Raw genomic sequence first — 27,136 nt, 5'->3', positions numbered from 1 at the left:
GTCGGACTTACCACTTCCCAGTTTCCTATTTCCTTTCCCCCAATTTTACCAAGACAAGTGATTATTCAGGTTCTGAATCATTCAGTGGGGTCTCTTGCTAACATTTAATTAAGAGTATATGCAAAAAGTCAGATTTCGTAACCTAACACGGAACCCAAACCGGCTGCGCGCGTGCGCAACCGTGCGCTATCGTGCATAAATGTATTTTGCCCCCCCCACACCAAACGCGATCACAACACGCAGGTTAAAATATCAAAAGAAACTCTGAACCAATTACATTAATTTGGGGACAGGTCAAAAAGCATTAAACATGTATTTCAATTTAGCTAGTTAGCTGGCACTTGCTAGCTAACGTTAATTTGTCCTATTTAGCTAACTTGCTGTTGCTAGCTAATTTGTCCTGGCATATAAACATTGAGTTGTTATTTTACTTGAAATGCACAAGGACCTCTACTCCGACAATTAATCCACACATAAAACGGCGAACCGAATCGTTTCTAGTCATCTCTCCTCCTTCCAGGCTTTTTAATCGTTCAACTTATATGGTGATCGCATCTAAACTTTCATTGTATTACCACGACTACCGGCAACACAGTTCATCTTTCAATCACCCACATGGGTATAACCAATGAGGAGATGGCACGTGGGTACCTGCTTCTATAAACAAATGAGGAGATGGGAGAGGCAGGACTTGCAGTGTGATCTGCGTCAGAAATAGGAATGAGTTCAATTTTAGCCCTTGGCAACGCAGATGCTCGTTGGCGCGCGTGAGCAGTATGGGTGCAATAATTGAATAACATGGATTTCTACATTTATTTTGCAACACTCGCACATGCGACGTGTCCGGTCTGCATGTAATACATCCGATAATAAGCACTGAGCAATGTTGACTGAGAGGTACAGCTTTCTCACCCACAACTTTTGAGAATTTTACATTTTGTGGTGGTCGTCTTCGAAGTTGTTTCTGTGGGATGCAAAAAGAAAAATTAGCATGACAAGAACTGAATTCAATGTAAAAGGTTTTGTCTCAATCCATATCGATCTTATCTCTATATTGTTTTCTGTCCAGCGGATTCGACAAGAGGGGTTCAATGGGAAAGTGAGCCTGTCAGGCAGCCTTCATTCTCACACAGCATCCAGTTTAGCTGACCGGATGCTGCACAATTTTCATTATTTTTGACCACTTATTTTCTCTGGCCTCCATTGAAATAAAAAAATATTTTAACACCCTAATTTTGGCCCTCCTACAAGGATAAAAACAACGTTCGAACGGATTATAAGAGGCATGAGGTTTGGAATATTGGTTTTCTTAGAGGTTATTTAAACAATTAGCATTATTTGACCCATTGGTCCAAAAAAGTTTTGGATTTGACAAATACGTTTTTGACAATTACAACCAAACTATGGATAATCAAGCTAACTAAAATCTTATTGGTTGAATAATTGTTCTGACTTTAAAAGTACTTGACCACACAATCATGTTGGATTTACCACTTCCCAGTTTCCCATTTCCCACGAGCATCTGAAGCCAGCATGATAGATGAGTTTACCACTAGTAATTACCAGCTGGAGGGTCATCCAAGTGGATATTTCCCAATAATATGTTGTAAATAAATACTACCTTCTCACTTGGTTATGATCGCAGAATTGAATACCTAATCGGCCTTCTCTTTGTTTGAATTCGCGATGGGGCGCTGTTCGACTCCTGTCCTGTACACAATTGCTCCCGGAAGATGAAAACAGCATTACCCGGAAATCAACCGTTGCCATGAGCTTATTTGTTAACGCGTAGCTAGCAAAACGGCTATTTCTACAGCCGTTTTTTTTTTACTAAATAATTTTAAATCTATATAATAATTTATAGCTGTGTGTAGCGTATTGTAAAACTACGGGAGATGGGAGTCCCCGCATTTTTTCGTTGGTTGAGTCGGAAATATTCTACAATTGTTGTCCATTGTACTGAGGAGAGGGTAAGTGTTTGTAGGCAGCTAACGTTAGCTAGTGTGTTGCGTATTTAAGACCGTGTAATAATTGTGCCCTTTAATTCTTAGTACATCTAGCATGTACTAACCTTATTGCACTTTAGATATTAAAATAGTTTTCATAATTTTCTCTATTCAACGACATAGCTAGCAGAGCATATTATATCATTTGTCGATTGAATGAACAACAATGTATGGGATGCACGCAGTTAGATAGCTAACGTTAGCTATGCTACTTGCAGTGATTGACACAGAAACTCGTGTGCAGAGCCTTGCTGCCTGTGTTGCGCAAGTGTCGAGTTGGTATTCCATTGGTTTGCGAACATGCAGAAGCGAGACAGCCCGCCAATGTTTTGACTTGGCGTGTTACGGAATCTAATGCATAACCAAGTAACGTTAAATCTCGCTAACCACCTTATTTATATTAGTTGCGTCATTGCAACAGTACATAAACAGACATGCATTTGATAATAGGAATAATGTTTAATTATTTTTCCCTTTTACTCCTAGTCCAAGGAATGTAATGGGGTACGAATTCCTGTTGATACCAGCAAACCGAATCCAAATGAAGTGGAGTTTGACAATTTGTACTTGGACATGAATGGGATCATTCACCCCTGTACACATCCTGAAGACAAGTTAGTCTTACTAACATAATTAAATAGAATGTGACTTTGTCCCAAATGACACCCTATTCCCTTTATAGTGCATTACTTTTGACCAGGGCCCATGGTATTGGTGGTACTCTTGTACATTACCATGAATTGTGATGATAATGTAGTATAAACCCTCAAACTCTACTTCACTTTCACAGGGCTGCACCCAAAAATGAAGATGAAATGATGGTTGCCATCTTTGAATACATGGATCGGCTCTTCAATATTGTGCGACCCAGAAGGGTTCTCTACATGGCTATTGATGGAGTGGTAAATTCTGCTGCTTTCTTTTCATGAGAGAATAACATTTTCTATGAATCCCTATTTAGATTTTCTACAGTTCTGTACAAAGCAATTTGTTATACATATGACCTTGTTTATCTCTGAACAGGCCCCTCGCGCCAAAATGAACCAGCAGCGCTCCAGGCGATTCCGTGCTTCTAAGGAAGGAGTGGAACTGGTTGAGGAGAAATCCCGCATCCGAGAGGAGATCCTCGGGAGAGGTGCATATATTTTCAGAGGTTTTCTTACCCTTCCAATAGTCTTTAGATGGGAGTCTTTGTTAAACACTTATTTACAAATATTTTCCCTAACAGAATTGCATACTAAATATATACAACTTTTTTTCTGCCCATCCTCACATTTTAGGAGGGTATCTTCCACCGGTTGAAATCAAGGAGAGATTTGACAGCAACTGTATCACGCCAGTAAGTATGAGGCTTTTTTTTAAGGCTGTGTTTCTGTCACCAATATCTTAAAGTAACAGTTCAGTGAAAGTCTTACTTTTAAAAATGTAATAATCTATTAACTCCTACTCAGATAATGTTGTTGAGTCATCATACACTCGTATTTGTGACCAAAGCATAAATTACAGAAACACTTTTTTAAAAAAAAGCTTGCTTTCCTCATGGGGCGACAGTGTAGCCTAGTGGTTAGAGCGTTGGACTAGGAACCGGAAGGCTGCAAGTTCAAACCCCGAGCTGACATGGTACAAATCTGTCGTTCTGCCCCTGAACAGGCAGTTAACCTAGGCCATCATTGAAAATAAGAATTTGTTCTTAACTGACTTGCCTAGTTAAAAAAATATATTTAAAAAAATAGAGGATGAACTGACCAATCAGTGGTCTTCTTGCACGAATACACCCTTCTGTTGGGTGGTTGAGAGGTCAACCGATTATGATTTTTCTACATCGATACCGATTATTGGAGGACCAAAAAAAGCTATAATGTAATAATGACAATTACAACAATACTGAATTATGACTTATTTTGACTTAATATAATATAATACATTCAAATAAATAAATAAATAAATAATGAAACATGTTCAATTTGGTTTAAATAATGCAAAAACAAAGTGTTGGAGAAGAAAGTAAAAGTGCAATATGTGCCATGTAAAAAAAGCTAACTTTTAAGTTCCTTGCTCAGAACATGAGAAGATATGAAAGTTGGTGGTTCCTTTTAACATGAGACATCAATATTCCAAGGTAAGAGGTTTTAGGTTGTAGTTAATATAGTATTTATAGGACTATTTCTCTCTATACCATTTGTATTTCATATACCTTTGACTATTGGATGTTCTCATAGGCACTTTAGTATTGACAGTGTAACAGTATAGCTTCCATCCATCTCGTCGCCCCTACCTGGGCTCAAGCCAGGAACACAACGACAACAGCCTCCCTCGAAGCAGCGTTACCCATCGCTCCACAAAAGCCACAGCCCTTATAGGGCAAGGGGAACAACCACTCCAAGTCTCAGAGCGAGTGACGTTTGAAACGCTATTAGCGCGCACCCGCTAACTAGCTAGCCATTTCACATCGGTTACACCAGCCTAATCTCAGGAGTTGATAGGCTTGAAGTCATAAACAACGCTGTGCTTGCGAAGAGCTGCTGGCAAAACGCACTAAAGTGCTGTTTGAATGAATGCTTACGAGCCTGCTGGTGCCTACCATCGCTCAGTCAGACTGCTCTATCAAATCATAGACTTCATTATAACATAATAACACACAGAAATACGAGCCTTTGGTCATTAATATGGTCGAATCTGGAAACTATCATTTCAAGAACAAAACATTTATTATTTCAGTGAAATACGGAACTGTTTGGTATTTTATCTAACGGGTGGCATCCCTAAGTCTAAATATTCCTGTTACATTGTACAACCTTCAATGTTATGTCATAATTATGTAAAATTCTGGCAAATTAGTTCGCAATGAGCCAGGCTGCCCAAACTGTTGCATATACCCTGACTCTGCGTGCAATGAACGCAAGCGAAGTGACACAATTTCACCTGGTTAATATTGCCTGCTAACCTGGATTTCTTTTAGCTAAATATGCAGGTTTAAAAATATATACTTCTGTGTATTGATTTTAAGAAAGGTATTGGTGTTTATGGTTAGGTACAGTCGTGCAACGATTGTGCTTTTTTCACGAATGCGCTTTTGTTAAATCATCCCCTTGCGCTGCATCGATTATATGCAACGCAGGACACGCTAGATAAACTAGTAATATCATCAACCATGTGTTGTTAACTAGTGATTATGATTGCTAGATTTTTAACAGGCAGGCTCCTCGTGGAGTGCAATGAGGCAGGTGGTTAGAGCGTTGGACTAGTTAACTGAGGTAAAAATCTGTCGTTCTGCCCCTGAACAAGGCAGTTAACCCACCGTTCCTAGGCCGTCATTGAAAATAAGAATGTGTTCTTAATTAACTGACTTGCCTAGTTAAATAAAGGTGTAAAAAAAAAAAAAAATGTAAATGGTCAAATCGGTGTCCAAAAATACAGATTTCCAATTGTTATGAGAACTTGAAATCGGCCCTAATTAATCGGTCATTCCGATTTATCGGTCGACCTCTTGCATGTCCAGACCATTCCAACGCAGAAAAGTTGCTTTTAACGTAATTATTTCGCAAATACAGTGGGGCAAAAAAGTATTTAGTCAGCCACCAATTGTGCAAGTTCTCCCACTTAAAAAGATGAGAGAGGCCTGTCATTTTCATCATAGGTACACTTCAACTATGACAGACAAAATGAGAGAGAAAAAAATCAGAAAATCACATTGTAGGATTTTTAATGAATTTATTAGCCAATGATGGTGGAAAATAAGTATTTGGTCACCTACAAACAAGCAAGATTTCTGGCTCTCACCGACCTGTAACTTCTTTTTTAAGAGGCTCCTCTGTCCTCCACTCGCTACCTGTATTAATGGCACCTGTTTGAACTTGTTATCAGTATAAAAGACACCTGTCCACAACCTCAAACAGTCACACTCCAAACTCCACTATGGCCAAGACCAAAGAGCTGTCAAAGGACACCAGAAACAAAATTGTAGACCTGCACCAGGCTGGGAAGACTGAATCTGCAATAGGTAAGCAGCTTGGTTTGAAGAAATCAACTGTGGGAGCAATTATTAGGAAATGGAAGACATACAAGACCACTGATAATCTCCCTCGATCTGGGGCTCCACGCAAGATCTCACCCCGTGAGAATTGGTGGCTGACTAAATACTTTTTTGCCCCACTGTATATGTGTATCTATGTATTTTTGGACACATTTACTCATTGAAGGGTTTTTATTTTTACTGTTTTCTACATTGTAGAATAATAGTGAAGACAAATTATTAAATAACACATGGAATCATGTAGTAAACAAAAAAGTGTTAAACAAATCAAAATATGTTTTATATTTGATATTCTTCAAAGTAGCCACCCTTTGCTTTGACAGCTTTGCGTTCTCAACCAGCTCCATGAGGACCTGGAAAGATTTTCCGACAGTCATTGAAGGAGTTCCCACACATGCTGAGCACTTGTTTGCTGCTTTTCCTTCACTCTGCGGTCCAACTCAACCCAAACCGTCTCAGTTGGGTTGAGGTCGGGTGATTGTGTAGGCCAGGTCATCTGATGCAGCACTGCATCACTCTCCTTCTTGGTCAAATAGCCCTTACACAGCCTGGAGGTGTGTTTTGGCCATTGTCCTGTTGAAAAAAATAATAGTCCCATTAAGCGCAAACCAGAGATGGGATGGCGTATCGCTGAAGAATGCTGTCATAGCGGTGCTGATTAAGAGTGCCTTAAATACTAAATAAATTGCACACAGTGTCACCAGCAAAGCACCATCACACTGCCACCTCCATGCTTCACGGTGGGAACCACATGCAAAGATCATCCGTTCACCTACTCTGCGTCTCACGAAGACAAAGCGGTTGGAACCAAAATTCTCAAATTTGAATTTATCAGACCAAAGGACAGAGTTCCACCGGTCTAATGTCCATTGCTCGTGTTTCTTGGTCCATGCAAGTCTCTTCTTCTTGTTGGTGTCCTTTAGTTGTGGTTTCTTTGCAGCAATTCGACCATGAAGGCCTGATTCACACAGTCTCCTCTGAACAGTTATGTTGATGTGTCGTTACATGAACTCTGAAGCATTTATTTGGACTGCAATTTGAGGCTGGTAACTCTAATGAACTTATCCTCTGCAGCAGAGGTATCTGGGTCTTTCTCATGAGAGACACTTTCATCATAGCGCTTGTTCGTTTCTGCGACTGCACTTGAAGAAACTTTCAAAGTTTGACATTTTTTGTATTGACTGACCATGTCTTAAAGTAATGGTGGACTGTCGTGTCTCTTTGCTTATTTGAACTGTTCTTACCTTAATATGGACTTGGTCTTCTCCCAAATAGGGCTATCTTCTGTATACCACTCTACCTTGTCACAACACAACTGATTGGCTCAAACACATTAAGAAGGAAAGAAATTCCACAAATGAACGTTTAACAAGGCACACCTGTTAATTGAAATGTATTCCATTTGACTACCTCTTGAAGCTGGTTGAGAGAATGCCAAGTGTGCAAAGCCGTCATCAAGGTAAAGGGTGGCTACTTTGAAGAATCTCAAATATAAAATATATTTAGATTTGTTTAACATTTATTTGGTTACTTCATGATTCTGTATGTGTTATTTCACAGTTTTGATGTCTTGGTACTGTGTATGTGTAAAATATATAGCTAGCTAATTAATTACTAATATATATATATATATATATATATATATATATATATATATATATATATATATATATTACTGCTCAAAAAAATAAAGGGAACACTAAAATAACACATGCTAGATCCGAATGAATTAAATATTCTTATTAAATACTTTTTTCTTTACATAGTTGAATGTGCTGACAACAAAATCACACAAATTATCAATGGAAATCAAATTTATCAACCCATGGAGGTCTGGATTTGGAGTCACACTCAAAATTAAAGTGGAAAACCACACTACAGGCTGATCCAACTTTGATGTAATGTCCTTAAAACAAGTCAAAATGAGCCTCAGTAGTGTGTGTGGCCTCCCCGTGCCTCCCTACAACGCCTGGGCATGCTCCTGATGAGGTGGCGGATGGTCTCCTGAGGGATCTCCTCCCAGACCTGGACTAAAGCATCTGCCAACTCCTGGACAGTCTGTGGTGCCATGTGGCGTTGGTGGATGGAGCGAGACTATGTCCCAGATGTGCTCAATTGGATTCAGGCGGGCCAGTCCATAGCATCAATGCCTTCCTCTTGCAGGAACTGCTGACACTCCAGCCACATGAGGTCTAGCATTGTCTTGCATTAGGAGGATCCCAGGGCCAACCGCACCAGCATATGGTCTCACAAGGGGTCTGAGGATCTCATCTCGGTACCTAATGGCAGTCAGGCTACCTCTGGCGAGCACATGGAGGGCTGTGCGGCCCCACAAAGAAATGCCACCCCACACCATGACTGACCCACCGCCAAACCGGTCATGCTGGAGGATGTTGCAGGCAGCAGAACGTTCTCCACGGCGTCTCCAGACTCTGTCACGTCTGTCACAAAATCAGTGTGAACCTGCTTTCATCTGTGAAGAGCACAGGGCGCCAGTGGCGAATTTGCCAATCTTGGTGTTCTCTGGCAAATGAAAAACATCCTGCACGGTGTTGGGCTGTAAGCACAACCCCCACCTGTGGACGTCGGGCCCTCATACCACCCTCATGGAGTCTGTTTCTGACCGTTTGAGCAGACACCTGCACATTTGTGGCCTGCTGGAGGTCATTTTACAGGGCTTTTGCAGTGCTCCTCCTGCTCCTCCTTGCACAAAGGCGGAGGTAGCAGTCCTGCTGCTGGGTTGTTGCCCTCCTACGGCCTCCTCCATGTCTCCTGATGTACTGGCCTGTCTCCTGGTAGCGCCTCCATGCTCTGGACACTACGCTGACAGACACAGCAAGCCTTCTTGCCACAGCTCGCATTGATGTGCCATTGATGAGCTTGCATAACCTGAGCCACTTGTGTGGGTTGTAGACTTCGTCTCATGCTACCACTAGAGTGAAAGCACCGCCAGCATTCAAAAGTGACCAAAACATCAGCCAGGAAGCATAGGAACTGAGAAGTGGTCTGTGGTTACCACCTGCAGAACCACTCCTTTATTGGGGGTGTCTTGCTAATTGCCTATAATTTCCACCTGTTGTCTATACCATTTGCACAACGCATGTGAAATTTATTGTCAATCAGTGTTGCTTCCTAAGTGAACAGTTTGATTTCACAGAAGTGTGATTGACTTGGAGTTACATTGTGTTGTTTAAGTGTTCCCTTTATTTTTTTGAGTAGTGTGGGTGTGTGTGTGTGTATATGTGTGTAGATTTGATTTGATTTATATATATATACAGTGCCTTGCGAAAGTATTCGGCCCCATTGAACTTTGCGACCTTTTGCCACATTTCAGGCTTCAAACATATAAGATATAAAAGATATAAGATATAAAGATAGATTTTTTTGTGAAGAATCAACAACAAGTGGGACATAATCATGAAGTGGAACGACATTGATTGGATATTTCAAACTTTTTTAACAAATCAAAAACTGAAAAATTGGGCGTGCAAAATTATTCAGCCCCTTTACTTTCAGTGCAGCAAACTCTCTCCAGAAGTTCAGTGAGGATCTCTGAATGATTGAATGTTGACCTAAATGACTAATGATGATAAATACAATCCACCTGTGTGTAATCAAGTCTCCTTATAAATGCACCTGCACTGTGATAGTCTCAGAGGTCCGTTAAAAGCGCAGAGAGCATCATGAAGAACAAGGAACACACCAGGCAGGTCCGAGATACTGTTGTGAAGAAGTTTAAAGCCGGATTTGGATACAAAAAGATTTCCCAAGCTTTAAACATCCCAAGGAGCACTGTGCAAGCGATAATATTGAAATGGAAGGAGTATCAGACCACTGAAAATCTACCAAGACCTGGCCGTCCCTCTAAACTTTCAGCTCATACAAGGAGAAGACTGATCAGAGATGCAGCCAAGAGGCCCATGATCACTCTGGATGAACTGCAGAGATCTATAGCTGAGGTGGGAGACTCTGTCCATAGGACAACAATCAGTCGTATATTGCACAAATCTGGCCTTTATGGAAGAGTGGCAAGAAGAAAGCCATTTCTTAAAGATATCCATAAAAAGTGTTGTTTAAAGTTTGCCACAAGCCACCTGGGAGACACACCAAACATGTGGAAGAAGGTGCTCTGGTCAGATGAAACCAAAATTGAACTTTTTGGCAACAATGCAAAACGTTATGTTTGGCGTAAAAGCAACACAGCTGAACACACCATCCCCACTGTCAAACATGGTGGTGGCAGCATTATGGTTTGGGCCTGCTTTTCTTCAGCAGGGACAGGGAAGATGGTTAAAATTGATGGGAAGATGGATGGAGCCAAATACAGGACCATTCTGGAAGAAAATCTGATGGAGTCTGCAAAAGACCTGAGACTAGGACGGAGATTTGTCTTCCAACAAGACAATGATCCAAAACATAAAGCAAAATCTACAATGGAATGGTTCAAAAATAAACATATCCAGGTGTTAGAATGGCCAAGTCAAAGTCCAGACCTCCAATCGAGAATCTGTGGAAAGAACTGAAAACTGCTGTTCACAAATGCTCTCCATCTAACCTCACTGAGCTCGAGCTGTTTTGCAAGGAGGAATGGGAAAAAATGTCAGTCTCTCGATGTGCAAAACTGATAGAGACATACCCCAAGCGACTTACAGCTGTAATCGCAGCAAAAGGTGGCGCTACAAAGTATTAACTTAAGGGGGCTGAATAATTTTGCACGCCCAATTTTTCAGTTTTTGATTTGTTAAAAAAGTTTGAAATATCCAATAAATGTCGTTCCACTTCATGATTGTGTCCCACTTGTTGTTGATTCTTCACAAAAAAATACAGTTTTATATCTTTATGTTTGAAGCCTGAAATGTGGCAAAAGGTCGCAAAGTTCAAGGGGGCCGAATACTTTCGCAAGGCACTGTGTGTATATATATATATATATATGTATATATGTATGTGTATATATATGTGTGTGTATATGTATGTGTGTGTAAGTATGAATTATTTGGCTATAGGTCATATTTCCTAGAAATCTGGAAACACTGGACAGTTACTTTAACAGTGCAGAAGAACTTGCCCCTGGTACTTTTGGACCAGCTCTTTTTGTGAACCTGCAAAGTTGTGAATACTGTCTGAAAATTAATTATTGTTCATTTGAAAATCATCTCTAGGGCACAGAGTTCATGGACAACCTTGCAAAGTGTCTCCGTTACTACGTTGCAGACAGACTCAGTAATGACCCTGGATGGCGTAACATTACAGTAGGTGTTATTCCAAAAAGGTGATGGCATCTGTGGAAAAAGACCAACAATTTCTAATGCATTGGTGCTCTTTAATTTTTACAATTTCAAAGCTTGCTGTTTTACGTGTTGGTCTGTTCTACTCAGTCAAGAAGTACATATTTTCTTGGAAATTAAACAAAGGTCATGTCTGACACTGTCATATGCATTCAATATTGCTCAAATGACAGCTTTCTTTGTTCATTCTAGGTAATCTTGTCTGATGCCAGTGTCCCTGGTGAGGGGGAGCATAAGATCATGGACTATATTAGACGGCAGAGAGGTAGGAGTCAAGATAGTTTTCAATATGAAATTGTTGACCATTTTGAAGGTCATTTGTGACATACTTGGCTGAAATCACAGGCATATTACAAAGTCACAAATGGCCTTCCATCTTAGTACACGCTTTGCAATCGTGTGTAAGCTAACTATATGTAATGATGCGTTTATCTTTTAAATTTGTTTTATTTTTTATACAGCTCAACCCCACCATGACCCCAACACACACCACTGTCTTTGTGGAGCTGACGGTAAGCTTTGCACCACAATGGTCTCTGTAGTAATGAGTAACCAACACAATGGGAGAAAATTGAGCATCAATGGCAAGAACTCTTCCAAAAAGCTGTGCTTCGTGTATCCTTCATAGTATTGATGAATTATGAGAGTGCATGATAAATGCAGACATGATGCAAATTAGATCTCACATTTACTGTAGGAAAGACTTGTCAAACCAGCTAGAAGGCTTCTAAATGCACAATGATACCTATTCAGGATTTGATAAATGTTTGTTAATAGTTGTAGGGCACACAATGTTACCTTATTGAGCCAGATGGGCAAAAGACCTGATAACGTATGATAACCGTGATAACGTATGTTTGTTTTTCTAAAACGACGGCAAAGGATTTAGTTATGCACCATAACTGCAGGCGATGCTTTGCTAAATGGTTATCGATATAGTGAATATAAAAATGTTCTTACACTTGTTTAAAAGTTTGGCAACATTAGTTGCAACTCTCCAACCTTGGATTTTGTTAGAGGATAGGGCTTCTCTGTTTTCTGCCGGCCTTATTGTCCTGCTATATTAATGGCCAGTTAGTTTTAAATGGGTGAAATTATGCAGGACATGATAGATAAAAGCTTCAGTCATTCAATGGTTCATGATGCCCTTGGTAGACAAAAGAGGGAAAATATTGCATGTAATTAGCTTGAAGAGGAGCCTGATTCATTCAGCCTGTCCCAAGTGACATCCTATTCCCTATATATAGTGCACTATTTTTGACCAGGGCACATAAGGCTCTGGTCAAAAGTAGTGCACTATGCTGGGAATAAGGTGCCATTTTGGGTGAAGCTTCACTCCCCTCAAATGGATAAATCATGCTATTGTACGTGTATATTAATGACACATGTAGATGATAATGCATGCGTGGCTCATGTGGACTAGGTAATTTAATTAACATAAAGCCTTAGAAACCTGAGTTCATTGTTCCTGATGACAGTACATGTATAAAACGCAGTACTTCAGAGCTGTTTTCTGCCTTCCACTGTATTTCAAGATTTTCTGTTTCCACAAAAACCCTGATCAAGGTCTAGGGCTGAAAATCGTTGGTTTACATTTAAACAACAAAGAAGCTTTTTCATCAACTACCACTGTCCAAACAGAGTTACTGAATTTCCTCTTCACTTCCAATTGTATTTTTTTGAATTTGGATGGCATCTTCTGTTCATTTCCCTAGCTGACCTGATCATGCTGGGTCTTGCCACTCACGAGCCCAATTTCACCATCATCAGAGAAGAGTTCAAGCCCAACCAGCCTAGGCCCTGTGCTATGTGTGGACAGAAAGGCCATGAGATCAAGGACTGCCAGGGAGTGGCCAGGGAGAAACAGGGAGAGGTAAATTTTACTTTATAGACATTAAGGTTGGGGTCAATTCCTCATTCAATTCTCTCTCCCTGTACATTTTATTAAATTCAAATTCCAGGTCAGTCTTTGCATTCTGAGAATCCAATTCCTCTGAATTCCAATGTTGGGTAAATTTCAATATTTACGTTCTCAATTCAATATTATCCCTAACAATTACACAAATTGGGATTCATTTCCTTCGGTCTGAGCATGTTACTCTAGAGACAGCCTAAAAAATAAAATAAAGTCCATTCCAATTCTGTAACTTTTCATTCCGTAAATTCTAATTTAATTCCACTTAAGTTCTCCACTTCATGGGGGAAATCAAGAATTTAATTGGATTTTCAAATTAAATTTGGAATTGACCCCATCTCAATGGAGAATCTACCACATACCCATAGACTTCCAGTCATTGCGCTAATGCTACTTAGCATTGGCTTGCTAAACTACCTCTAACTTCCTTCATACTGGACACGGACACAAAAATTGAATTATCACGAGTTCATCTGACTGAGGAAGTAGATAAAATCCTAAAGTATCCTTCTAAGGGCCATTTTCACAGGCAGACTAAGCCTAGTCTTAACTTCTTGATACTACCCACCCCGCATGCGGGAGCGTAATCATAGCCTCAAACTAATTAGCATAACGCAGCGGACATGAATACCCCTAGAAAATATTCCTATTCATGAAAATCACAAATGAAATATATTGAATCACACTTTTGTCATCTCAGATTTTCAAAATATGCTTTACAGCCAACGCTAGACAAGCATTTGTGTAAGTTGGCATAATGCTATGCTAGGCTCTGCTAGCATCAGGCAACATTTCCACGAAAATAAGAAAAGCAATCAAATTAAATAATTTACCTTTGAAGAACTTCGGATGTTTTCACTCAGGATACCCTCAGTTAGATAGCAAATGTTCCTTTTTTCCCCAAAATATTATTTTTGTAGGTGAAATAGCTCCCTTTCGTTCTTCACGTTTGGCTGAGAAATCGACCGGAAAATGCGGTCACTACAACGCCGAACATTTTTCCAAATTGGCTCCATAATATCGACAGAAACATGGCAAACGTTGTTTAGAATCAATCCTCAAGGTGTTTTTCACATATCTATTCGATAATATATCCGTCGGGACAATTGGTTTCTCATTAGAAGCGATTGGAATAATGGCTACCTCAGTACTTTACGCAAGATTTTCTGCGGGAGCCATCATGTGACCACTTGCTCAATGTGGTCCCTTACGGCTATTCTTCAACATAAATGCGTAAAAAGACATCACAATGCTGTAGACACCTTGGGGAATACGTAGAAAGCTCATTCGTAGCCCATTCACAGCCATATAAGGAGTCATTGGCATGCAGGCCTTTCAAAATATGGGGCACTTCCTGGTTGGATTTTTATCTGGGTTTTTCGCCTGTAACATCAGTTCTGTTGCACTCACAGACAATATCTTTGCAGTTTTGGAAACATCAGAGTGTTTTCTATCCAAAGCTGTCAATGATATGCATAGTCGAGCATCTTGTCGTGACAAAATATCTTGTTTAAAACGGGAACCTTTTTTATCCAAAAATGAAAATACTGCCCCCTAGTTACAAAAGGTTTTAAACTAAAAAGCATTTTCAATGGAGATTCTCCATTGAGTTTGGTTTACCATTCAAGCCTGCGCTTAATCTGTGCTCAGTAAACCACCCCCGAAAAAGTGTACATTACATTTGCTCTCCGTTTTATGAGCAATTATGACTAATAATGTGTTCTTATTGCAGCACGATGAGTTTGCAGACACTATGCCGGCTTCTGAACAGGAGTTCATATTCATCAGGCTGTGCGTTTTGCGCGAGGTACGTTCTGTCTGACATCTTAGAATTTCCAAAAAGCCTATTAATTATATTTATGGTCATGTAACTATACTGAACAAAAATATGAATACAACAATTTCAAAGATTTTGCTGAGTTACAGTTCATATAAGGAAATCAGTCTATTGAAATGAATTCATCAGGCCCTAATTTATGGATTTCAAATGACTGGGCAGGGGGTGCAGCAATAGGCCCACTCACTTGACTGCCAGGCCCAGCCAATCAGAATGAGTTTTCTCCACAAAAGGGCTTTATTACTGACAGGCGGCTTATGGTAGAGAAATGAACATTACATTTCAGATCGAAATGAGACATATCTCTTTTTTTAGTTTTTTTTATCAGTTTATCAAGGCATGCTCCCTTTTCCTATAGTACCTGGAGCGAGAGCTGACAATGGCCAGTCTGCCCTTTCCCTTTGACTTTGAGAGGACTGTCGACGACTGGGTCTTCATGTGCTTCTTTGTTGGCAATGATTTCCTGCCTCACTTACCGTCCTTAGAGATTAGGTAAACCTGACGGAACCGAGATGAAGCTTATCGTCTTGAAAACACCTTGACAAAAATACATTCTTGCTGTTTCCATACTTTTCAATTGTTGATGGTATGTTCCATGTGTCCTTCAGAGAGGGTGCGATAGATCGACTGGTGGGCATCTACAAAGACGTCGTGCACAAGACTGGAGTAAGTGTTCTCTGTGTAGGCTTGGTTATGACTGTCTCACATGGTTTCTTAGGAGACGTTACTTAGAATCCCCCACCCCAGAAGCCGTTGGGTCAGTTTGCCAAACACAGATTAAGCCTAGTCCTGGATGAAAATACATGTTCTGTGTCATTTCTCTATTGGAATAGTTGTTTAGTCCAGGACTAGGCTTAAACTGTATCTGGGAAACTGGCCCTTAAAGCTGTCCTGACTTTCTTCCTTGCCCAGGTATCTGTTCATAGCCTTAACGTGGTCTTTCTCTGCTCACAGGGCTACATCACAGAGAATGGTTTTGTCAAATTGGAGAGTGTTGAGTTGATCATGCAGGCCATCGGCGTGGCTGAGGACAACATCTTCAAGAAGCGCAAAGAGGACGATGTAAGATGGAAGCTGGAAGCAGTAGCTTTCAGCAGGGAATTATTCCTCTTCAATAGATAATTTTCTTCCTTTGTTAAACTGAGGGGTGGGAGATTTTCCATAGGCTTTACATGAATCATGACTTGGGTGTTTCATAAATTCTCTTTTCGAGCGGGTATTTGTCAGATACTCCGCTGTCATTTTAAGATATTTTAGCTGATGCCAATTTTAGTTGCGGTTAATCACTGTTCTGTAACTTTTCCAGTTGACTGTTTGTGTAAATGAGGTTTGTCTTGTAGGAGGGATTCAAGCGAAGGAATAAGGACAAAAAGAAGAGAATGAAGGTAAGTGAAGTGGATTGGGCTATTTTATTGTAGCTTGACTTTGTACCGTGTGGTTGAATGCATTCTCATTTCCTTGACAATATGTTTTGGATGAACTTAACCCCTTACCTTCATGTTTTCTTAGAATTATGAGTATGCATGCAAGGCCATTTATTTCAATGGGCAATTCAACTATTTTTCATTTGTTCTGATTTATATTGTCAATGTGGTAGCGCTGTGTATTGTTCGAAACCTTCCCTTAATAGATGTTTTAAATCAGGGGTGCACAACTGTGGCCCTTGAAGTCTGCTGTATTGTATGCCAGTAGTCTTATTTGCTTTTTTGGACAATGGCAGATTTTTAGATCTCGGAGGGGGGCGGGTAGGAGTGTTAAGCCAGTAACCAGTAAACGTTTGCTGGATTGAATCCCTTTTATTTATTTATTTATTATTATTATTATTTTCCACCTTTATTTAACCAGGTAGGCTAGTTGAGAACAAGTTCTCATTTGCAACTGCGACCTGGCCAAGATAAAGCATAGCAGTGTGAACAGACAACACAGAGTTACACATGGAGTAAACAATTAACAAGTCAATAACACAGTAGAAAAAAAGAGTCTATATACATTGTGTGCAAAAGGCATGAGGAGGTAGGCGAATAATTACAATTTTGCAGATTAACACTGGAGTGATAAATGATCAGATGGTCATGTACAGGTAGAGATATTGGTGTGCAGAAAAGTAAATAAATATAAACAGTTTGGGGATGAGGTAGGTAAAATTGGGTGGGCTATTTACCGATAGACTATGTACAGCTGCAGCGATCGGTCAGCTGCTCACATAGCAAATGTTTGAAGTTGGTGAGGGAGATAAAAGTCTCCATCTTCAGCGATTTTTGCAATTCGTTCCAGTCACAGGCAGCAGAGAACTGGAACGAAAGGCGGCCAAATGAGGTGTTGGCTTTAGGGATGATCAGTGAGATACACCTGCTGGAGCGCGTGCTATGGGTGGGTGTTGCCATTGTGACCAGTGAACTGAGATAAGGCGGAGCTTTACCTAGCATGGACTTGTAGATGACCTGGAGCCAGTGGGTCTGGCGACGAATATGTAGCGAGGGCCAGCCGACTTGAGCATACAGGTCGCAGTGGTGGGTGGTATAAGGTGCTTTACTAACAAAATGGATGGCACTGTGATAAACTGCATCCAGTTTGCTGAGTAGAGTATTGGAAGCTATTTTGTAGATGACATCGCCGAAGTCGAGGATCGGTAGGATAGTCCGTTTTACTAGGGTAAGTTTGGCGGCGTGAGTGAAGGAGGCTTTGTTGCGGAATAGAAAGCTGACTCTAGATTTGATTTTAGATTGGAGATGTTTGATATGAGTCTGGAAGGAGAGTTTACAGTCTAGCCAGACACCTAGGTACTTATAGATGTCCACATATTCTAGGTCGGAACCATCCAGGGTGGTGATGCTAGTCGGGCGTGCGGGTGCAGGCAGCGAACGGTTGAAAAGCATGCATTTGGTTTTACTAGCGTTTAAGAGCAGTTGGAGGCCACGGAAGGAGTGTTGTATGGCATTGAAGCTTGTTTGGAGGTTAGATAGCACAGTGTCCAAGGATGGGCCGGAAGTATACAGAATGGTGTCGTCTGCGTAGAGGTGGATCAGGGAATCGCCCGCAGCAAGAGCAACATCATTGATATATACAGAGAAAAGAGTCGGCCCGAGAATTTAACCCTGTGGCACCTCCATAGAGACTGCCAGAGGACCGGACAGCATGCCCTCCGATTTGACACACTGAACTCTGTCTGCAAAGTAGTTGGTGAACCAGGCAAGGCAGTCATCAGAAAAACCGAGGCTACTGAGTCTGCCGATAAGAATATGGTGATTGACAGAGTCGAAAGCCTTGGCAAGGTTGATGAAGACCCTGAACCGACACGGTAATAATCTTGTCATTCTGCCTCTGGGCAAGGCAGTTAATACCGGACAACAACTGCGCCAATGACGTGGATATCGATTAAGGCAGCCCCCCCACCTCTCTGAATCAGGGTTAAATGCGAATGACGCATTTCAGTTGTACAACTGACTAGGTATCCCAAATTGTTAAACTAAATGATAAGTTGTGTGTTTCCTAGGCTCAGCAGCAGGGCCCAGCCTACATGACCGCTGGTCAGTTCGCCCCCCAGGCCCTTGGCGGCAGAGGCAGACCTGGGGTTGTCCAGAACGCCCGACACCAAGCCTTCGACATGAGGATGCAGGGCAGGGACCAGCACAACAAGGTATGATGGGGGGGGCTTATCAGGGGGATATTGCTTCTGGTCAACGATGCAAGAAAAAAACAGCTATTATCCACTAAAATCCAACGTTGCCATATGCACAGGATACAGTGTAGTGTACCCAGTACAATGAGATGCTTCCTCGCAAGCTCTCCGCACAGTGAACATCTATATGAATGTTGAGGTGTTAGGGCGATATAGGACACTTATACAATTTATAGGTATTTAAAGATGTATTTTTATTTCAGGATGCTGCGCAATCCCTAAAAGCCATGATGAAGAATGGTGGCCAGGTATGCCTCCACTGAGAACCTTCTGATTTATAGTGATTTGTAACTGGTCTAGAATTGTACATGTCTTTTATTGATCAAATGTGGTGGAGGACTTTTGTCCATGTTCAAGCGTTTATATGTACCTTAAGTGTGAGCGCAGTACACATTTCCATGTTTTTTTGATGCTGGTCTGGGCTAGTTTATATTTTTTATTAGTGTATATTCTGAAGCTCTTAATGCCTCTATTCAATCTGCCTTTGTTACTTAAATGTATGAGATAAATAGCCTGAGATATTTGCACATGAATGAAGTGTGGCAAAGGTGAAGGTCTGCACACATTAACTGAATGTTTTATTTTCTTATAATTGGGCAAGTATGCTATTTATCGCAAGTTTTTGACAAACACATAGGTAGAGCTGGAAATGCATTAAACTGTTTTTATTCAGTACATTAACTTAAGCGCCAAAGTGATTTAGCGCCAAAGTGATTTATGCACAATAGTCTAATGGAAAGACCTCTGGAGGGACATGTGCATATTTGTTCTATGTGGATTTTAGAATATTTGAATGAAAATCTGTCCCCAATTGGTAGAAACCGATCTGCTGCCAGATGGTTTAGGTATAATTATTTGTAAGGATGTGTGTTTTGTCCAGGCAGGAAGCAGTGATGGGCAGGATGGCCGGGGTGTGAAGCGGAAAGCCGAGGACAGTGACAGCGAGCCAGAGCCTGAGGATAACGTCAGGTAAATGGCTACGCTACAGTCAGTCAACTAGGGAGTAAACCAACCAGGACAGTCTCATCCAAGTAGTCAGTCAGTCAACCAACCAGGCAGGCCTCTCAGCAAGGGTGTGATGGTCTGATTTATGTCTCTCCAGTTCAGCATGGTTCCCTTAGGAGCTCCTCTGTGGTTGGGAGCTCCTCCTGCCTGCAAGTTATTAATATGGAAAGGAGGCATATTCTCATAAATTCTTCTGTGATGTACTCGCGAAGGCTGTTGAATCCATTGGGCTAAATTGGTATTCATGGAGGCTTTGCTGTTACAAGGCTGCTCTCCCTGTGGGCCAGTGTGAAGGATTGGCTAGACAGATGCTGCTCATCTTTCATTATGTGTGCAGTGCATCGCCAATCCACTAATATGGCGAAACCTTTCAGCTGCTTCCTAAAGCAGTAAACTAGTTACTCTTCCATGTCTTCAATGGACCATTGTAATTCCCAAATCCTGTATGGAAGATGAGGAAATGGTCTCTTACTGGCTATAATGCACTATATGACCGAAAGTATGCCTAGCCCAAACAATGAAAAACATCCCCAGACCATTATTCCTCCTCCAACAAACTTTACAGTTGGTGCTATGCATTGGGGCAAGTAGCGTTCTCCTGGCATCCACCAAACCCAGATGTGTCCGTCGGACTGCCAGATGGTGAATCATCACGTCAGAGAACGTGTTTCCACTGCTCCAGAGTCAAATGTCGGTGAGCGTTACACCACTCCAGCCAACACTTGGCATTGTTTATGGAGATCTTATGCTTGTGTGCTGCTGCTCCGCCATGGAAATCCATTTCATGAAGCTCCAGACGAACAGTTATTGTGCTGACGTTTCTTTCCGAGGCAGTTTGGAACTCTAGTGAGTGTTGCAACCGAGGGCAGACTATGTTTACGCGCTTCAGCATTCGGCGGTCCCATTCTGTGAGCTTGTGTGGCCAACGCTGTTGTTGCTCCTAGATATTTCCACTCTACAATAAAAGCACTTCCAATTGACTGGGGCAGCTCTAGCAGGGCAGAAATGTGAAGAACTGACTTGTTGGAAAGGTGGCATCCTGTGACGGTGCCATGTTGAAAGTCAGACTAATTCAGAATGGACCATTTTACAGCCAATCTTTGTCTATGGAGATTTGATTAAGTATTCAGAACCCTAGACTTTTTCCATGTTTTGTTATATTACAGCCTTGTTTTAAAATGTATTACATAAAAAAAGTAATCTATCTACACACAATACCCTATAATTACAAATCCGAAAACAGGTTTTTAGAATTTTTTGCGAATGTATTACAGATTTAAAAAAGTGTATTTACATAAGTATTCAGACCCTCTACTATGAGACTCAACATCAAGCTTGGGTGCGTCCTGTTTCCATTGATCATCTTGGAGATGTTTCTACAATTGAAATGGAGTCCATCTTTGGTAAATTCAATTGATTGGACATGATTTGGAAAGACGTGAAGGTCTCACAGTTGACAGTGCATGTCACAGCAAAAACCAAGCCATGAGGTCGAAGGAATTGTCCGTAGAGCGTCTAGACAGGATTGTGTCGAGGCACATATCTGGGGAAGGGCACCAAAACATTTCTGTAGCATTGAAGGTCTCCAAGAGCACAGTGGCCTCCCATAATTCTTAAATGGAAGAAGTTTGGAACCACCAAGACTTCCTAGAGCTGGCCGCTCTGCCAAACTGAGCAATCGGGGGAGAAGGGCCTTGGTCAGGGAGGTGACAAAGAACCTGATGGTTACTCTGACAGACCTCCAGAGTATCTCTGTGGAGATGGGAGAACCTTCCAAAAGGACAACCATCTCTGCAGCATCACACCAAGCCTTTACGGTACAGTGGCCAGACAGATGCCACTCCTCAGTAAAAGGCACATGACAGCACACTTGGAGTTTGTCAAAAGGCACCTAAAGGACTCTGGGACCATGAGAAACAAGATTCACTGGTCAGATGAAATCCGAGATTGAAATCTTTGGCCTGAATGCCAAGCTGGCGTAAACCTGGCACCATCCCTACGGTGAAGCATGGTGGTGGCAGCATGCTGTGGAGATGTTTATCAGCGGCAGGGACTGGGAGACTATTCTGGATTGAGGGAAAGATGAACGGAAAAAAGTACAGAGAGATCCTTGATGAAAACCTGCTCCAGAGCACTTAGAACCTCAGACTGGGGTGAAGGTTCACCTTCCAACAAGACAACGACCCTAAGCATAGAGCCAAGACGACGCAGGAGTGGCTTCGGGACAAGTCTCTGAATGTTCTTGAGTGGCCCAGCCAGAGCCTGGACTTGAACCCAATCGAATATCTCTGGGGAGACCTTAAAATAGCTGTGCAGCAACACGCCCCATCCAATTTGACAGCTTGAGAGGAACTGCAGAGAAGAATGGGAGGAACTCTAAATACAGGTGTGCAAAGCTTGTATTGTTTATTCCCAAGAATACTCGAGGCTGTAATTTCTGCCAAAGGTGCTGAGTAAAGGGTCTAAATACTTAGTTGAAGTCAGACGTTTACATACACCTTAGCCAAGTACATTTAAACTCAGTTTTTCACAATTCCTGACATTTAACCCTGAGCTGGTGTAACTGAGTCAGGTTTGTAAGCATCCATGCTCGCACAAGCTTTTTCAGTTCTGCCCACAAATTTTCTATGGGATTGAGTTCAGGGCTTTGTGATGGCCACTCCAATACCTTGGCTTTGTTGTCCTTAAGCCATTTTGCCACAACTTTGGAAGTATGCTTGGGGTCATTGTCCATTTGGAAGACCCATTTGCGACCAAGCTTTAACTTCCTGACTGATGTCTTGATATGTTGCTTCAATTTATCCACATAATGTTCCTACCTCATGTAGCCATCTATTTTGTGAAGTGCAAAAGTCCTTCCTGCAGCAAAGTACCCCCACAACATGATGCATGGCGTTTGGGATAGGGTTCTTCGGCTTGCAAGCCTCCCCCTTTTCCTCCAAAAATAACGATGGTCATTATGACCAAACAGTTCTATTTTTGTTTCATCAGACCAGAGGACATTTCTCCAAAAAGTACGATCTTTTTCCCTATGTGCAGTTGCAACCGTAGTCTGGCTTTTTTTTATGGCGGTTTTGGAGCAGTGGCTTCTTCCTTGCTGAGCGGCCTTTCAGGTCATGTCGATATAGGACTTGTTTTACTGTGGATATAGATACTTTTGTACCTGTTTCCTCCAGCATCTTCACAAGGCTGTTGTTCAGGGATTGATTTGCACTTTTCTCACCAAAGTACGTTCATCTCTAGGAGACAGAACGCGTCTCCTTGCTGAGCGGTATGACGGCTGCATGGTTCCATGGTGTTTATTCTTGCATACTATTGTTAGTACAGATTAACGTGGTACCTTCAGGCATTTAGCCATTTTTCCCAAGGATGCCCCAGACTTGTGAAGGTCTACAAAAAAAAATCTTAGGTCTTGGCTGATTTGTTTTGATTATGATGTCAAGCAGAGGCACGGAGTTTGAAGGTAGGCCTTGAAATAGGTACACCTCCAATTGACTCAAATTATGTCAATTAGCCTATCAGAAGCTTCTAAATCCATTACATAATTTTCTGGAATTTTCCAAGCTGACCCACTGGAATTGTGATATAGTAAAATAGTCTGTAAACAATGGTTGGAAAAATGACTTGTCATGCACAAAGTAATGTCCTAACCGACTTGCTAAAACTATAGTTTGTTAACAAGAAGTTTGTGGAGTGGTTGAAAAAAGAGTTTTAATGACTCCAACCTAAGTGTATGTAAACTTTAGACTTCAACTGTATGTAAATGTGATATTTCAGTTTCTTTTTTTTATACATTTGCAAATATTTCTAAACCTGTTTTTGCTTTTTCATTGTGGGTTGTTGTGTGTAGATGGAGGGGAAACAATTGATACATTTTTTAATAAAGCTTTAACTTAAGTGGAGAAAGTCACGGTCTGAATACTTTCAGAATGCACTGCATATATTATATGTTACACAGAATTGTGATAGACATGCAAGACTGAGTATGGCCTTCTCACAGAGTTCTATTGATTAGGAGGCCCAAGTCTTTTGGCCTTGCTGGCTGTTTAGATGGCTTTGTCATCCCAACCTTACAATAGAACATGACGGTCCATGTGTGTTAGGTTGTGGGAGGACGGCTGGAAGCAAAGATACTACAAAACCAAGTTTGATGTTGACGCGACTGACGATGACTTCCGCAAAAAGGTGGTGAAGTCCTACGTGGAGGGTCTCTGCTGGGTACTCCGATACTACTACCAGGTATGACACTGATTCAAATCAACTTTTATTTTTCAAATGCACAGGATACAGTGTAGTGTACACAGTAAAATTAAATGCTTACTTGCAAGGTCTTATTTGAAAAAGTTAACGAGCACAGTGAAGAATTAACATAATGGCCGCCACAAAATTGCCTTTAAAGGCCCAGTGCAGTAAAAAATAAATATTCCCACACTGAGGTTGGAATAATACTGTGAAATTGTGAAAATTATGATAATGCTCCTTTAGTGTAAGAGCTGTTTGAGTTGTTTAATCCTTTTTTGGTGGGATGGAGTTTGGGCCTTCCATGGTGACATCACCATGCAGTAAATGTATTAATATACCAATAAGATTGAGTTATGAAAGCCCTGCTCTAAGAGAAGAGCATTCCATCCAGCCAACAGTCAACCATTGGTGTAACTTTGAAATTGTAAATCACTAGCCAAGGATACGTGTTTCAAGCCTGGATTCTTTGGTGGAATTTTTTTAAGTAAAAAATCTGCCCCTGCACAAATATAATTTGAATATACACTGAACAAAAATGCAAAGTGTGGGTCCCATGTTTCATGGGTTAAAATAAATGATCCATGAAAAGCACTACATCCCTGTTAGTTAGCATTTCTAATTTGCCAAGTTAAGCATCCACCTGACAGGTGTGGCATATCAAGAAGCTGATTGAACAGCATGATCACTACACATGTACACCTTGTGCTGGGGACAAAAGGCCACTCTTAAATGTGCAGTTTTGTCACACAATGCCAGAAATGTCTCAAGTTTTGAGAGAGCGTGCAATTGGCATGCCGACTGCCAGAATGTCCACCAGAGTTGTTGCCAGAGAATTTAATGTACATTTCTTTACCATAAGCCACCTATGTTTTAGAGAATTTGGCAGTACGTCCAACTGGTCTCACAACTGCAGACCACGTGTAACCACCCCAGCCCAGGACCTCCACATCCGGCTTCTTCACCTGTGGGATCGTCTGATACCAGCCACCCAGACAGATAATGAAACTGAGTTTGCACAACCAAAGAATTTCTGTGCAAACTGAAAGTCTCAGAGAAGCTTCTGAATGCTCGTCCTGCTCACCAGGGTCTTAACTTGACTGCAGTTTAGCATCGTAGCTGACTTCAGTGGGCAAATGCTCACCTTTGATGGTCACTGGCACACTAGAGAAGTGTGCTCTTCACGAATTAATCCCGGTTTCAATTGTACCGGGCAGCTGGCTGACAGGGTGTATGAAGTTGAGTGGCAAGAGGTTTTCTGACATCAACATTGTGAACAGAGTGCCCTGTGGTGGTGGGGTTATGGTATGGGCAGACAAAAGTTACGAACACAATTGCATTTTATCGATGGCAATTGGAATGCAGAGAGAGCGTGACGAGATCCAGACACCCAGTGTCATGCCATTCATCCACCGCCATCACCTGATGTTTCAGAATGATAATGCACAACCCCATATTGCAAGGATCTGGAAGCAATTCCTGGAAGCTGAAAATGTCCCAGTTCTTCCATGGCCTGCATACTCACCAGACATGTCACCCATTGAGCATGTGTGGGATGCCCTGTATTGACGTGTACGGCACTGTGTTCCAGTTTCCGCCAATATTTAGCAACTTTGCACAGCCATTGAAGAGGAGTGGGACAACTTAGACACACTCAACAGCCTGATCAACTCTGGTATTGGAAAGTGTTTTGGGACATGTACGTTTGCCAGTTGGCGGACTTCCCAAACCCAATTCCAAGCCATTTGCACCATTCCTTCCAATGATTCAACTTTTATGGTTTAACGACCTCTACTTCGCCTACCAGTTTTCCAAGTATGCAATCTTAAGATAATTAAATGTCAGTCACAGGCAAGTGTCACCTAGATTAGAGGGTCATATAAGCTCCCCATTTTCTCTCAAAATGAATTGAAATTGAGAAAACGTTTGGCGTTCACACGTGTATTTGTTTGATTTACAATTGCACAGGACCAAGAAGAAAACATCTAAACTGATATTGAGATTTTTTAGTTATTTTTTACTTCAAATTCATCAATGGCCTGAACTCAATTATTCCAAATTTGAATGAATGTGGTTTGAGTCAAGTGTTTCTTTGCCCTCAATGCACTACATTGTAAATTGCAAGGGTGCAATATATTTGACCTCATCTGTAGGCCTAGTCCAGGGGTATTTATTAATCCCTGGGCGTTTTTATTTAGTAGGTTATGTATTCAAATGTTTCCTGTTGAATTGTCAGTTATTTACGCAAATAAATCAAAGTAATGATTTACTATTTTCCTGATGTTGAATTCAGTCATTAATGTCAATAAATGAAAAGTCAAGTCAAATCTGGAGTAAATGGACCCCTAGCTAGCTAGTAATTTAATCACGCTTAGTGGAAATTCTGTTATTGAAGGATCATTTCTCCTGGTCCTCTCATTAACTGTCTGTTGATTGACAGGGGTGCGCGTCCTGGAAGTGGTACTTCCCGTTCCACTACGCCCCATTTGCCTCGGACTTCAAAGACATCAAAGGCATGTTCACCGACTTTGAGCTTGGGACCAAGCCGGTAAGAATGGAGGACGTCAGGCTTCTCTCTCTCCCATTGTTAGGCCTGTCTGTTTTGTGTGGTCTAATGTTCCTGTGTTTCAGTTCAAGCCCCTGGAACAGCTGATGGGTGTCTTCCCTGCCGCCAGTGGAAACTTCCTGCCCCAAACATGGCGGTCACTCATGAGCAACCCAGTAAGTTTCACTTAATTTTAAAATGTTAACTATTTCAGCATAGTCCGAGCATATGTAGCTAATCTATAAGGGGCAATAGATGTGGAACTGATAGATGTTCTATTTAGGGGACCATCCAAATAAAGTGTGATCAATGTTATGATCATAGAAGTTGATTTAACTGCTTTGTCACCCATGTTTTCCTAACCTGTCGCTTCGTCTCCAACAGGAATCCTCCATCATTGACTTCTACCCTGATGACTTTGCCATTGACTTGAATGGAAAGAAATACGCTTGGCAGGGTAAGTCAACAGAGTAATGGACTATTTAAATGGACACCTTGACATGGCAGTGAATGCAGGTGGTTAGTTTGTATGTCCTGAATGATATACTCACTGCATTGCTTGCTCTTTGGGGTCCAGGCCTGGTAACTGTAA

At 41.4% G+C, this 27,136-nt stretch overlaps 1 protein-coding gene across 2 annotated transcripts in view; it reads left to right on the top strand.

The window, feature by feature from the left end:
• Nucleotides 1–1,483: 1,483 nt before the first annotated feature.
• The window catches only part of LOC110529465 (5'-3' exoribonuclease 2), a 46,047-nt gene continuing 20,394 nt past the window's right edge, over nt 1,484–27,136 (top strand). Inside the window, exons 1-21 of one of the 2 annotated variants that reach the window (XM_021611646.3) lie at nt 1,484–1,970; nt 2,493–2,620; nt 2,797–2,908; nt 3,030–3,141; nt 3,287–3,345; nt 11,199–11,288; nt 11,517–11,589; nt 11,786–11,836; nt 13,040–13,197; nt 14,972–15,046; nt 15,435–15,568; nt 15,685–15,742; nt 16,031–16,138; nt 16,417–16,461; nt 18,570–18,713; nt 18,959–19,003; nt 19,636–19,724; nt 23,864–23,999; nt 26,440–26,547; nt 26,631–26,720; nt 26,929–27,001. In XM_021611646.3, coding sequence (XP_021467321.3) covers nt 1,896–1,970; nt 2,493–2,620; nt 2,797–2,908; nt 3,030–3,141; nt 3,287–3,345; nt 11,199–11,288; nt 11,517–11,589; nt 11,786–11,836; nt 13,040–13,197; nt 14,972–15,046; nt 15,435–15,568; nt 15,685–15,742; nt 16,031–16,138; nt 16,417–16,461; nt 18,570–18,713; nt 18,959–19,003; nt 19,636–19,724; nt 23,864–23,999; nt 26,440–26,547; nt 26,631–26,720; nt 26,929–27,001 — 1,963 coding nt within the window. In that variant the 5' untranslated portion in view covers nt 1,484–1,895. The remainder of the gene's footprint in view (nt 1,971–2,492; nt 2,621–2,796; nt 2,909–3,029; nt 3,142–3,286; nt 3,346–11,198; nt 11,289–11,516; nt 11,590–11,785; nt 11,837–13,039; nt 13,198–14,971; nt 15,047–15,434; nt 15,569–15,684; nt 15,743–16,030; nt 16,139–16,416; nt 16,462–18,569; nt 18,714–18,958; nt 19,004–19,635; nt 19,725–23,863; nt 24,000–26,439; nt 26,548–26,630; nt 26,721–26,928; nt 27,002–27,136) is intronic. The other variant, XM_021611647.3, reaches the window with a different exon arrangement.

The sequence above is a fragment of the Oncorhynchus mykiss genome, chromosome 8 (assembly GCF_057628025.1).
Source record: "Oncorhynchus mykiss isolate SJ-2025 chromosome 8, ASM5762802v1, whole genome shotgun sequence".
Lineage (NCBI taxonomy): Eukaryota > Metazoa > Chordata > Actinopteri > Salmoniformes > Salmonidae > Oncorhynchus > Oncorhynchus mykiss.
Note: the sequence above shows the minus strand (reverse complement) of the source record. Positions and strands in the feature narration are given on the sequence as shown.